This window comes from Hippocampus bargibanti, linkage group LG17 (assembly GCF_051943395.1).
Source record: "Hippocampus bargibanti isolate YZ-2025 linkage group LG17, ASM5194339v1, whole genome shotgun sequence".
NCBI classification, from domain to species: Eukaryota; Metazoa; Chordata; class Actinopteri; order Syngnathiformes; family Syngnathidae; genus Hippocampus; species Hippocampus bargibanti.
Genome location: NC_142750.1, coordinates 17,299,748 through 17,311,788, shown reverse-complemented (window position 1 = coordinate 17,311,788; position 12,041 = coordinate 17,299,748). Strand labels below are relative to the sequence as shown.

At 44.4% G+C, this 12,041-nt stretch overlaps 1 protein-coding gene and 1 long non-coding RNA gene across 14 annotated transcripts in view; one reads left to right on the top strand and one right to left on the bottom strand.

Annotated features, from left to right (window-relative positions):
• LOC148886013 (uncharacterized) overlaps positions 1-12,041 on the bottom strand; it is a 50,081-nt gene that overhangs the window by 23,609 nt on the left and 14,431 nt on the right. The gene's annotated exons all lie outside the window — the stretch shown is intronic.
• mettl22 (methyltransferase 22, Kin17 lysine) overlaps positions 1-12,041 on the top strand; it is a 98,003-nt gene that overhangs the window by 78,523 nt on the left and 7,439 nt on the right. For 10 of the 13 annotated variants that reach the window (XM_089018897.1, XM_089018890.1, XM_089018892.1 and 7 more), the window contains 3 exons: positions 4,448-6,680; positions 7,330-7,398; positions 7,630-7,716. In XM_089018897.1, the coding sequence (XP_088875023.1) occupies positions 4,448-4,463 (16 nt within the window). In that variant the 3' untranslated portion in view covers positions 4,464-6,680; positions 7,330-7,398; positions 7,630-7,716. The remainder of the gene's footprint in view (positions 1-4,447; positions 6,681-7,329; positions 7,399-7,629; positions 7,717-12,041) is intronic. The other 3 variants (XM_089018885.1, XM_089018884.1, XM_089018883.1) reach the window with 1 other exon arrangement.

Genomic DNA, 12,041 nt, shown 5'->3' with positions numbered 1-12,041 from the left:
CGGGCCACAATAGGTTCTAAAATTTCACAGAGGGGCATTTGGATGGAGTGTTTGGGCCGGATATACTAAAGCATTAAATGTAGTGTGTACAAACCTCATTCATAGCACAGTAAGAACACTACAATCCAATTCATTAACTGTCTTTCAAATGTGAAAAATAGCCCCTAACAGTTAATAAAATTGTCACAAGGAATATGCAAGATGTGGCATTTAGAGAATAGGAGAATCATGAAACACTGGACGTGATTCTTCTGCCCTGACCAAATGGTTGGTGTGTAGACAGCGAGCTTAACAATCTTCCAATAAAAACACGAAGATGAGAATCCACCGTTTAGTATTTTTAGTATTTTTTTAGTATTAAGTCTTTCATGTAAAACTGCATACAAACAGAAAAAAGAATACAAATGGTGTACAGCATCCAATTATGCGTATAAAATAACATTAACGAAACAGGCCTATTCTCTAGCACATTCAGCGATTCTATGGAAAGCGTGTGAAATGCTTAACTGGCGAAATATCGATGTAGGATTATAAATAACTTGCACAATTTAGCCACAAGGGGGCACAAGCCAGTGTCTTATTGTGCCGGTCCCAAGCCCGGATAAATATAGAGGGTTGTGTCAGGAAGGGCATCCGACGTAAAAAAATTTGCCAAAACAAATATGCAAATCAAACGTATGAATCCCATACCGGATCGGTCGAGGCCCGGGTTAACAATGTTGTACTGTTGACCTTCAGGGTGCCAGTGTAAAATGGACTACTGTTGGTCGAAGAAGGACAGGAGGGAGGTGTGCCCGGAGGAAAAGAGAGAGATGGAACGCCAAGAGTATAGAACTAAGCGTAGGAACTTTGAATGTAGGAACAATGACAGGTAAAGGTAGAGAGCTGGTTGACATGATGCAGAGAAGGAAGGTAGACATACTGTGTGTCCAGGAGACCAGGTGGAAAGGGAGCAAGGCTAGAAGCTTAGGGTCAGGGTTTAAGTTGTTCTATCATGGTGAAGACAGAAAGAGAAATGGAGTTGGGGTTATCTTAAAAGAGGAGATTGTTAGGAATGTCTTAGAAGTTAAAAGAGTATTAGATAGAATGATGAGTCTGAAGCTAGAAATTGAAGGTGTGATGTTCAATGTTGTTTGTGGGTATGCCCCACAAGTAGGATGTGAGCTGGCGGAGAAGGAGGAATTTTGGTTGGACTTTGATGAAGTCATACAGAACATCCCGAGAAGTGAGAGGGTTGTAATTGGTGGAGACTTCAATTGACATGTTGGCGCAGGAAACAAAGAAGGAAGTGATGGGTAGGTTTGGACTCCAGATGAGGAATGCTGAAGGACAGATGGTGGTTGACTTTGCTAAGAGAATTCAAATGGCTATTGTGAATACTTTCTTTCAGAAGAGACAGGAACATAGGGTGACCTATAAGAGTGGAGGCAGAAGTACACAGGTAGACTACATTTTGTGTCAACGGCGCCATCTAAAGGAAATCACTGACTGCAAAGTAGTGGTTGGTGAGATTGTAGCCAGACAGCATAGGTTGGTGGTGTGTAGGATGACGCTGGCAGTGAGGAAGATGAAGAAACCAAAGGCTGAAGTGAGGACAAAATGGTGGAAGTTGAAAAAGGAAGAGTGTTGCATGACATTTAGGAAGACAAGCACTGGGTGGGCAAGAGGTCCTTCCAGATGACTGGCAAAATACAGCGAACATAATCAGACACGGGTCGGAAAGTACTTGGTGTATCGAGTGGAAGAAAGGTAGCTAAGGAGACTTGGTGGTGGAATGGGGAGGTGCAGGAGTGTATACAGAGAGAGGTTAGCAAAGAAGAAGTGGGACACTGAGAGGACGGACGAGAGTAGACAGCAGTACAAGGAGATGCAGCGCACGGTTAAAGTAAAGGTGGCAAAGGCCAAACAAGAGGCCTATGATGACTTGTATGCTCGTCTGGACAGCAAGGAAGGTGACACTGATCTTTACAGGCTGGCGAGACAGAGAGACAAAGATGGTGAGGACCTGCAGCAGGTTCGGGTGATTAAGGATAGAGATGGCAATGTATTAACAGGTGCCAGTAGTGTGATTGGATTGGATTGAATTGGATTTGCCTTTATTAGTCTCGCAGTGGAGAAATTTACATTTCACAGCAGCAAAGTTATGAAAGAAATGAAAGGCATGGCAAGATGGAAAGAGTACTTTGAAGAATTGATGAATGAGGAAAATGAGAAGGAACAAAGAGTAGAAGACGTGACTGTTGTGGACCAAGACGTAGCAAGCATTAGCAAGGATGAAGTGAGAAGGGCGCTGAAGAGGATGAAGGGGGGAAAGGCACTCGGGCCTGATGATTTACCAATCGAGGTATGGACGTGTCTTGGAGAGGTGGCAGTGGTGTTCCTGACTGGGTTATTCAACAAGATCTTAGATGGTGAACAGATGCCTGAAGAATGGAGACGAAGTGTACTCGTGCCCATTTTTAAGAACAAAGGAGATGTGCAGAGTTGTACTAATTACAGAGGAATAAAGTTGATGAGCCATACAATGAAGCTCTGGGAAAGAGTAGTTGAAGCAAGACTAAGAGCAGAAGTGAACATTTGTGAGCAGCAGTATGGCTTCATGCCAAAAAAAGAGTACGGCAGATGCAATGTTTGCTTTAAGAATGCTGATAGAGAAGTACAGAGAAGGTCAGAAGGAATTGCATTGTGTCTTTGTAGATCTGGAGAAAGCGTACGACATTGCATGAGGAAGTCTGGAGTGACGGAAAAGTATGTTAGAGCGGTGCAAGACATGTATCATGACATGGGGTAAGACAGTTGTGATGTGCGCTGTCGGTATGACTGAGGAATTCAAGGTGGAGGTGGGACTCCACCAGGGGTCAGCTCTGAGCCCCTTCTTGTTTGCTATGGTGATGGACAGGCTGACAGACGATGTTAGACAAGAATCTCCTTGGACCATGATGTTTGCAGATGACATTGTGAATCTGGCTGGAATCACATTGTGGTGGAGGGTTAACCAACTTTTAACAGCAAACTAATAGGCAGGTTAATTAATACATGTGTGGAGAGAAAATAATGTCAAATAGTTACACAGCAACAAAAAGATACTGACTATGTTACTAAATGAGGTAACTATGAGGTTAGAAGTATTATAATAATATAATGTACTGACTAGAGAGGTGAAGGTTTGCCCTGGGAAGGAGAAGAATGAAGATCAGTCGCAGCAAGACGGAATATATGTGTGTGAATCCCAGTGCAAGAGTGATGCTACAGGGAGAAGAGATAAAGAAGGTGGAGGATTTTAAGTACTTGGGGTCAACTGTCCAGAGTAATGGAGAGTGTGGAAAAGAGGTGAAGAAGCGTGTCCAGGCAGGCTGGAGCGGCTGGAGAGAAATGTCAGGTGTGATAGAGGGTTTGAGCTAGGATGAAAGGAAAAGTGTATAAAACAGTGGTGAGACCACCCATGATGTTTGGACTGGAGACGGTGCCACTGAAGAAAAGACAGGAAGCAGAGCTGGAGGTAGCAGCGCTGAAGATGTTGAGGTTTTCTTTGGGAGTGAATGAAGGATCAGGAATGAGTACATTAGAGGGCCAACTCATATTAGAGGCTTTGGAGAGAAAGTCAGAGAGGCCAGACTGAGATGGTTTGGACATGTCCAGAGGAGAGAGAGCGACTATATCGGGAGAAGGATGCTGAGCCTTGAACTGCCAGGCAGGAGACCGAGAGGAAGACCGAAGAGGAGGTTTATGGATGTGGTCAAAGAGGACATGAATGTAGCTGGTGTGAGAGAAGAGGATGCATAAAACCGGGATAGATGGAGGACATTGATTCGCTGTGGCGACCCCTGAGGGGAAAAGCCGAAAGGAAAAGATTATAAATACCTTGCACAACAAACAATAAAATGTATAATGGTGTAAATGTACTGACAGATTGTGCCTGAACAAGTCGATAGAAAGATGATGGACAGGGATTTAATCACAACTCTCCACGGTTCGATTTCAAAATGGCTACTCCACAACGTTTTGAGTGGTTTTAACTATTCCACCACCAGGGGGCACTGTACTGCATTGTAACCTAAAGGCAAAACTGCATACAAACAGAAAAAGAATACGACTGTTGTACAGCATCCAATTATACATACAAAATTACATTAATGGAACAGGCCCGTTCTCTAGCTCATTCAACAATTCTATGGTAAGCATGTGAAATGCCTAACTTATTAAATATTGATGTAGGTTCATAAATAACTTGCACAACAAAGTAAAATGTACAATGGTGCAAATGTACTTACAGATTGTGCCTGAACACGTCAAAAGAAAGAGGATGGACATGGATGTAATCACATCTCCACTGTTAGATTTCAAAATGGCTACTCCACAACTGGAGGGCACAAGGAGGCACTGCACTGCATTGTAACGCAATTACTGGAGCCGGAACAGATCACCTATCATCATGTTGCAATTTCAGGAACTATGGAAGGTGACTGCCAAGAGAGTGCAATTTGACCAAGGCCAATCGATTTCTGAACAGGCTACATCTTGACCTGCAATCACCATCCTGGACACCTTTTCCATGCAAAGAACTTATCAAGTCTCCACGTTTCAGTTTCCTGTTGGGTATGTTTCCCTGCGATGTGATTAAAATAATTGTATGCCTTTTAGTTCTGATCCAATTTTCTCACATTCATGTGTGCAAGGAAAGTATACGAATAAATGAAAGGAATGGTCCATTTTATACACTGTATATACAGTATATTGTGAAGTGAAGAACGTGTGTGAGTGAAGTCAATTGAAGAAAATAAGTATTTGAACACCCTGCTATTTTGCTACTTCTCCCACTTAGAAATCATGGAGGGGTCTGAAATGTTCATCATAGGTGCATGTCCACTCTGAGAGAGATAAACCAAAAAGAAAAATCCAGATCTCACAATACATAGTTTTGTAACACTTTGTGTGATATTGCTGCAAAAAAAGTATTTGAACGACTGAGAAAATTAATGTTAAGTTTTGGAACCGTAGCCTTTGTTTGCTATTACAGAGGTCAAACGTTTCCTGTAGTTTTTCACCAGGTTTGCACACACTGCAGGAGGGATCTTGGTCCACTCCTCCGCACAAATATTTTCTAGATCAGTCAGGTTTTCGGGCTGTCGCAGAAACACAGTTTGAGCTACCTCAAACACACTTAACTGTGTGTGTGTGTGTGTGTGTGTGTGTGTGTGCGTGTGTGCGTGTGTGTGTGCACGTCTTCTCGTTTGTGCGCCACGGTGGGGACATCAACCCGACTGCACGCAGCCCGGTGGGGACTCGTGTACCCGTGGGGACCTAAAATGAGGTCCCCACGGGCAAATTGCTCTGAGAGACTGCAAAATGAGGTCCCCACGGGCAAATTGCTCCGAAAGACTTCAAACCATGTTTTAAAGACATTTCATGACATTTCCTAAAGTGTCCCCACGGGGGCATTCCAGACCAAAAAACTGTGTGAGTGTATGCGACCTTAATGTGGCAGACTGGTGTACGCTAGGGATGTGTCCTCGCGCCAGTCCTGTTCAACATCTTCTTCCTGTGTGTGACACTGTTGCTCCATGAGAGGATCGAGAAGAACAGTGTGGTTACCATAGATTTCCGGCTTGATGGAAATCTATTCAACATCAGGAGGCTCCAGGCAGTCATGAAAGGAAGATCAGAGCAAGTCATTGAACTCCAATATGCAGATAACTGTGCAGTTGTGGCCCACACACCAGAAGCACTACAAGCTAGTCTCTCAGCTGCTGCAGATGCCAATGGTAGACTGGGCCTCTCTGTCAATATGGAAAAGACTGAGGTAATCTGTCAGTGGGCATCCATTCCTCCAGTTCATCCACCAACATTCACCATCTCCAATTAAGCCACTAGCAATAGTGGACTCTTTCAAATACCTGGGCAGCTTTCTCTCTGACGACTGCAGCATCGACAGAGAGATACAAAACCGGATCAAACAGGCATCATCATCTTTTGGCAGACTTAGGAGGAGAGTCTTTCAAAAAAAAGATCACAAGACTCCACACCAAGACTGCAGTTTATCGGGCTGTTGTTGTGTCAACCCTCCTCTACAGCTGCGATGCATGGACCCTGTACAGTCGCCACCTCAGGATGCTTGAGGCCTTCCACATCAAGTGCCTACAATGCATCCTTGGGCTATCCTGGAGAGACACCCACACTGAAATACTCTGCAAAACCAACTGCACCAGTGTGGAAGCTACAGTCACCCAGCACCAACTTCGCTGGCTAGGCCATGTGATCAGGATGCCAGAAGTGCGATTGCCACGTAAGGTGCTTTATGGCCAGCTCCATCTCGGCCGTCGCCTGGCAGGAGGCCCCAAAAAACGCTACAAAGACCAGGTGAAGACTCCCATGAAAAAATGCGGCCTGAACCCGACCGACCCAGCTGGAGGACATTGCAGCTCAACGCTCCATCTGGCGGCAGCTCCTCCAACAAGGCATACAGAAACTTGAGGAAGACCGAGGTGACCGACGGACCACGAAACGTCAAAGGAGACATCATGCCAGTGCCATACCCACAACCCCAGTCAATGCATTCACCTGCTCTGCCTGTGGCAAGCAGTGTGGATCACAGATTGGGCTATACAGTCACATGAAATGGTCCCACAAGAAGAAGTAGAGCTGGACTGTCATCATCGGACACGATGGACAACCTTAAGCAAGTAAGAAATTGTAGCAGTAGAGGAATGAGCATGCCCGCCACAACATATTTATATGTCAAAATACGTATAAGTAACGCGAGGCCTACAATTGGTGCGTTGCATGTAGCATTCAATGTCACGGCCTTATGCCCACAACGTGGCACACTAGCATCGAGAGCATTAAAATTGTTTGTATATTAGAAATATATATTTTAGAGAAATGATGTTTTTTTATTTGCAATTTTGAAATATCATGCTCCAATGAATGTATTTTGGTTTATTCCAATCAGTTTTGTATACTTGGGCAATCTAGTTTAATCTGACCCCATCCATTTTAGACTTTTGCCCCTTTTCAGACACAACCCTTTTTTAAATTTCCCAGATGCATCCTTGCATGTGTTCAAAATATACAGATTGATCCAAACAGCCAATTGTAATCTCAGAATTTGAAAATGTTTCAAGGCTATTTATTGGAATTCTTGTCAGACATAAGGACAGTGATTATTTAGTTCTATGCATTGAACAGAGCAGATCAAGCCATTAACCAATATTGGCGGTTATGGAAAAAAACATGAGTATTTCCAAAAGTGCCACAAATTACAATAAATAAATAAATAAATAAAAACAACAACATGATTAACATCTCAAAATGTATTTTTTGTTTTTGCAGGATCAAAGTCGTTGGATGAGATATGAGATGGAGAGATCTGAGAAGACTCAACCACAAATGTCACCCAAGGTATAAGGACCGCATTTGACTGAACTATAGTCTGCCACAAATGAAAGTTAAACTTAACTTTATTGACACTGTTTTAAAAAACTTGTGACTTCAGTTACAGTGTCAAATCCATAGACTTCAGCCACCTGCACATTGTGACACATAATATCTGAAGAGAGTAACCCATTTACGCTGTAACCAAACATTCTTTCATTGGCAGTTGATTTGATGTTATTTGTGTTTGTTTTTCAGATAAATCACAAAGAGAGCTCCAATGATGACAACAGCCACGACCACACTTCGAGTGACAGTGCAAGTGTCCCTGATCTCCAGAGGCCGGTCAGTATCATCATAAGAATCTATTGTGCTTAATCTATTGCAAATTCCCCCATTGTGGGACTATTAAAGGCTTTCTGATTCTTATTCTATTAATCATAGATATGGGGAAAAACATATTTTTAGATTCTTATTCACTCTCATATTATGAGAATAATAAATGATAACATGAAATCACTGGATGGTATCATACATACATACATACATACATACAGTGAGAGAGGGAAAATGCTTTTCAACAGTAATGAAAGCAACACTTTGCATCGCTTATGGTCCAAATAGCATCTCTTCAAAACAATTGTCTTCCTATTACAATGTCTAATACGAGAATGAGCATGCTGAAGTTCAAAATTTGCACCAGAGAGATCTTTTGAAATTGTTTATTTCAATGTTTCAACAGTTCTATGGCAATTTGCAAAAGTGTGTAGCAAATAAACTGCTATTTATATATGTATATGTATACAGTCAGACCTCAACTTACGAACTTAATTGGTTCCCAGACAGAGTGTGTAAGGCGAAAAGTGTGTATCTCAAAAAACATTTCCCATAGGAAACCATTAAGATGGGACTAATCCGTTCCCGGGTTTCCATAAAATATACTTTTCAACTAAATAAGCCTTAAAACTACACACAACATACCTTATTCAGAATCAGAATCAGAATCATCTTTATTGCCAAGTATGTAGGACACACAAGGAATTTGTTTCCGGTAGAACACGCTGCACTAGTATCGTTGTCAAAAAAACTGCTAAGTGGCACTATACAGTTCCATTTTGGCTACTGTTGAAAGAGTTCAAAGAGTTAATGGCTTGGGGGAAGAAGCTCTTTAAATGTCTGCTGGATTTGGTGCGCATGGATCGGTAGCGCCTGCCTGAGGGGAGTAGCTGGAAAAGGTGGTGGGCAGGGTACGGAGGGTCCAGTAGGATTTTCCGCGCCCTAGTTTGGATTCTTGCAGTGTGCAAGTCCTCGAGAGTGGGTAGGGCGGTGCCAATGATTTTTTCCGCCGTCCTAACTGTCCGTTGAAGTCGGATTTTGACCATTTTTGTGGTGGCCCCGAACCAAACGGTGATGGAAGAACACAGGATGGATTCGATGACAGCCGTGTAGAAATGTTGCAGCACCTCCTGTGGCAGGCCATGCTTGTTTAGCAGCCTCAGGAAGTACATTCTCTGTTGGGCCTTTTTCAGGATAGAGTTGGTGTTGACCTCCCACTTCATGTCCTGGGAGACTGTGATTCCCAGGAACTTGAAGGTCTCAACGGTTGACACCAGGCAGTTGGATAGTGTGAGGGGTAGCTGTGGTGATGGATGTTTCCTGAAGTCCACCATCATCTCAACTGTCTTGAGCGTGTTCAGCTCCAGGTTGTGACGGCTGCACCAGAGCTCCAGCTGCTCCACTTGTTGTCGGTACGCAGACTCGTCGCCGTCTTTGATGAGACCGATGACCGTGGTGTCGTCTGCGAACTTTATTAATTTGACAGCTGGGTGCGTTGAGGTGCAGTCGTTCGTGTAGAGAGAGAAGAGCAATGGAGAGAGGACGCATCCCTGCGGGTCTCCAGTGCTCGTGGTTCGTGTTGTGGATGATATATTTCCCAGTCTGACCTGTTGTGTCCGTCCTGTCAGGAAGCTGAGGGTCCACTGGCAGATCGTGGGGGACACACCAAGCTGGAGAAGTTTGGGGATGAGGAGTTCTGGGATGATGGTATTGAACGCAGAGCTGTAGTCCACAAACAGGATCCTTGCGTAGGTTCCTGTGTTGTCAAGGTGGTCGAGGATGTGGTGCAGTCCGATGTTGACTGCATCCTCCACAGACCTGTTTGCCCGGTAGGCAAACTGAAGAGGATCTAGCAGAGGTCCGGTGATGTTCTTTAGGTGGTTCAGCACGAGGCGTTCAAAGGACTTCATGACCACAGACGTCAGAGCGACAGGTCTATAGTCGTTCAATCCCGAGGGTGCTGGTTTCTTTGGAACTGGGACGATAGTAGACTGTTTGAAGCAGGATGGGACTTCACACTGCTCCAGGGATCTGTTGAAGATTTGTGTGAAGACCGGAGCCAGCTGGTCAGCGCAGACTCTCAGGCAGGAGGGGGACACTCTGTCAGGTCCTGCAGCTTTCTTGATCTTTTGCTGCTTGAAGAGCCGTCTAACGTCTAGTTCGTGGATCTGTAGGGCAGAGGGCGGAGATACGGTAGTTTCTGGTAATGGTGGGCAGGCCGGGGAAATGGTGGTGTCCTTTTCAAATCGGCAAAAGTATGTATTTAACTCATCAGCCATACCATTGTTGTACACTGCTTGGGGGGAAGGTAAACGATAATTTGTTATTGCTTTCAAGCCATTCCACACCGATGCAGAGTCGTTAGCGGAGAACTGTTTGTTAAGCCTCTCCGCATAACTTTTCTTTGCGATGTTAATTTCCTTCGTCAGCCTGTTTCGGGCGAGTTTGTAAACTGCTCGATCGCCGCTTTTAAATGCGGATTCTTTCTCTTTCCTAAGCTGCCTGAGTTTGGGAGTGAACTATGGCTTGTTGTTGTTGAATGAGCGGAAGGACTTTGTTGGTACACACATGTCCTCACAGAAACTGATGTATGATGTTACAGTGTCTGTGTATTCATCCAATGTGCCCGTTGAAGTTTCAAAGACGCTCCAATCAGTGGAGTCTAAGCATTCTTGTAGCGATAACTTTGCTTCATCTGTCCATGTTTTAACTGTCTTGACTACCGGTTTTACACATTTGAGTTTCTGTTTGTATGTGGGAATTAAGTGGATTAAATAGTGGTCAGAAAGACCCAATGCTGCATGCGCAACAGACCGGTATGCGTCTTTGAGTGCTGTGTAACAATGGTCTAGAATGTTTTCTCCTCACGGTTCAAACGTGTTTGATTAAAATCGCCCAAAATGATCAGGGGTGATTCTGGATATTTTTGTTCGAGATGGTTTACATGGTCCGCTAGCGTTTGTATACACGCGTTAGCATTAGCTTGTGGCGCGATGTACACGCCAACGAGAATAAAGGAAGCGAACTCACGTGGCGAGTAGAATGGCTTGCAGTTGAGAGACAGCGACTCCAAACCAGGGCTGCAGTGTGCGTCGAGCATCGTGACATCGGTGCACCATTCTTCGTTGATGTAGAAGCATAGTCCACCGCCTTTGGATTTCCCCGATTGCTCCGTATCACGGTCGGCCCGAAGGAGACGGAATCCGGGTAGGTGTAGTGCGGAATCCGGGTGGCGGTCACTGAGCCAAGTCTCAGTGAAGCACAGCGCAGCAGAGCGGGCAAACGTTTTATTGGTCTTTGTGAGAAGCAGAAGTTCGTCCATCTTGTTTGGTAGTGAGCGTAGATTAGCGAGGTGGATCGATGGGAGCGGCGTTCGAAATCCACGCTGCCGAAGCTTGACGAGAACGCCGGCTCGCTTCCCCCTCTTACGCCGGCGTCTCAAAGCTCCGTACAGAGCTGCTACGCCGCTCGCGAGCAGCCCCGAAACACCTTGTAGATTTTGGTGTGTCGGTGAAAATAGTCCAAGAGTGGATTCCCCAATGCTCAGTAACTCTTCCCTCGTGTAACTGAGTCGCGTAGGATCGCAAAAAAACAAATGAAAATGACAAAACCAGGAACAATACTAGGGAGCGTGTCACCGAGGCTGCCATCCGCGGCGCCATCTTGGATCAATGTATAATAAATGTGCTATTGTATTGTAGTGAAAGAAATACACTGCAGTGTATCATAAAGTCACTTTATTTACATTTGTGATGGTCATTGATGGCTTGATGGAATGGCGTTGGAGGTCGAAGGTCAAAGGGAATTGCTGTTTGGAAAGAGGCACATTACATGAGGACTGTAATTAAAGAAATAATCTGTGATGGTCTGATGGTTTGGTTTGATGGTCGTTGATGGCTTATGGAAGGAGAGTCACCTTCCATAAGGACTGTTGGTAACTTAACCTCTGGTGTGGCTTCTCTCCTTTTTTCTTTGGAGACTCCTCATCATTTTTGCTGATTAAAAACCTCTTAATTGACACCTGTTGCTTTCTGACTTGTAAGGTCTTACGAAGCTGAGGCATCACATTATTGTTCATCATGTTGATGATTGTCATAGCCACAGTCTTTTCTGACTGGAACTATTCGGTAAAAGCCTGCACATCATTCCAGTTTGCCAACATTGCCTTTATTACGGCGTGAATTTGCCGTGCTTTCTCGCATAAAATAGCTTTACTCACGCTGTCGCCGGATAGCTGCTTTTCGTTAATCCAAATTAACAGACGTTTTTCAACTTTTTCGATTGCCCGAGACCGTCGCTTTGAAAGCACGGAAACACCTTTTGCAACAGACGCA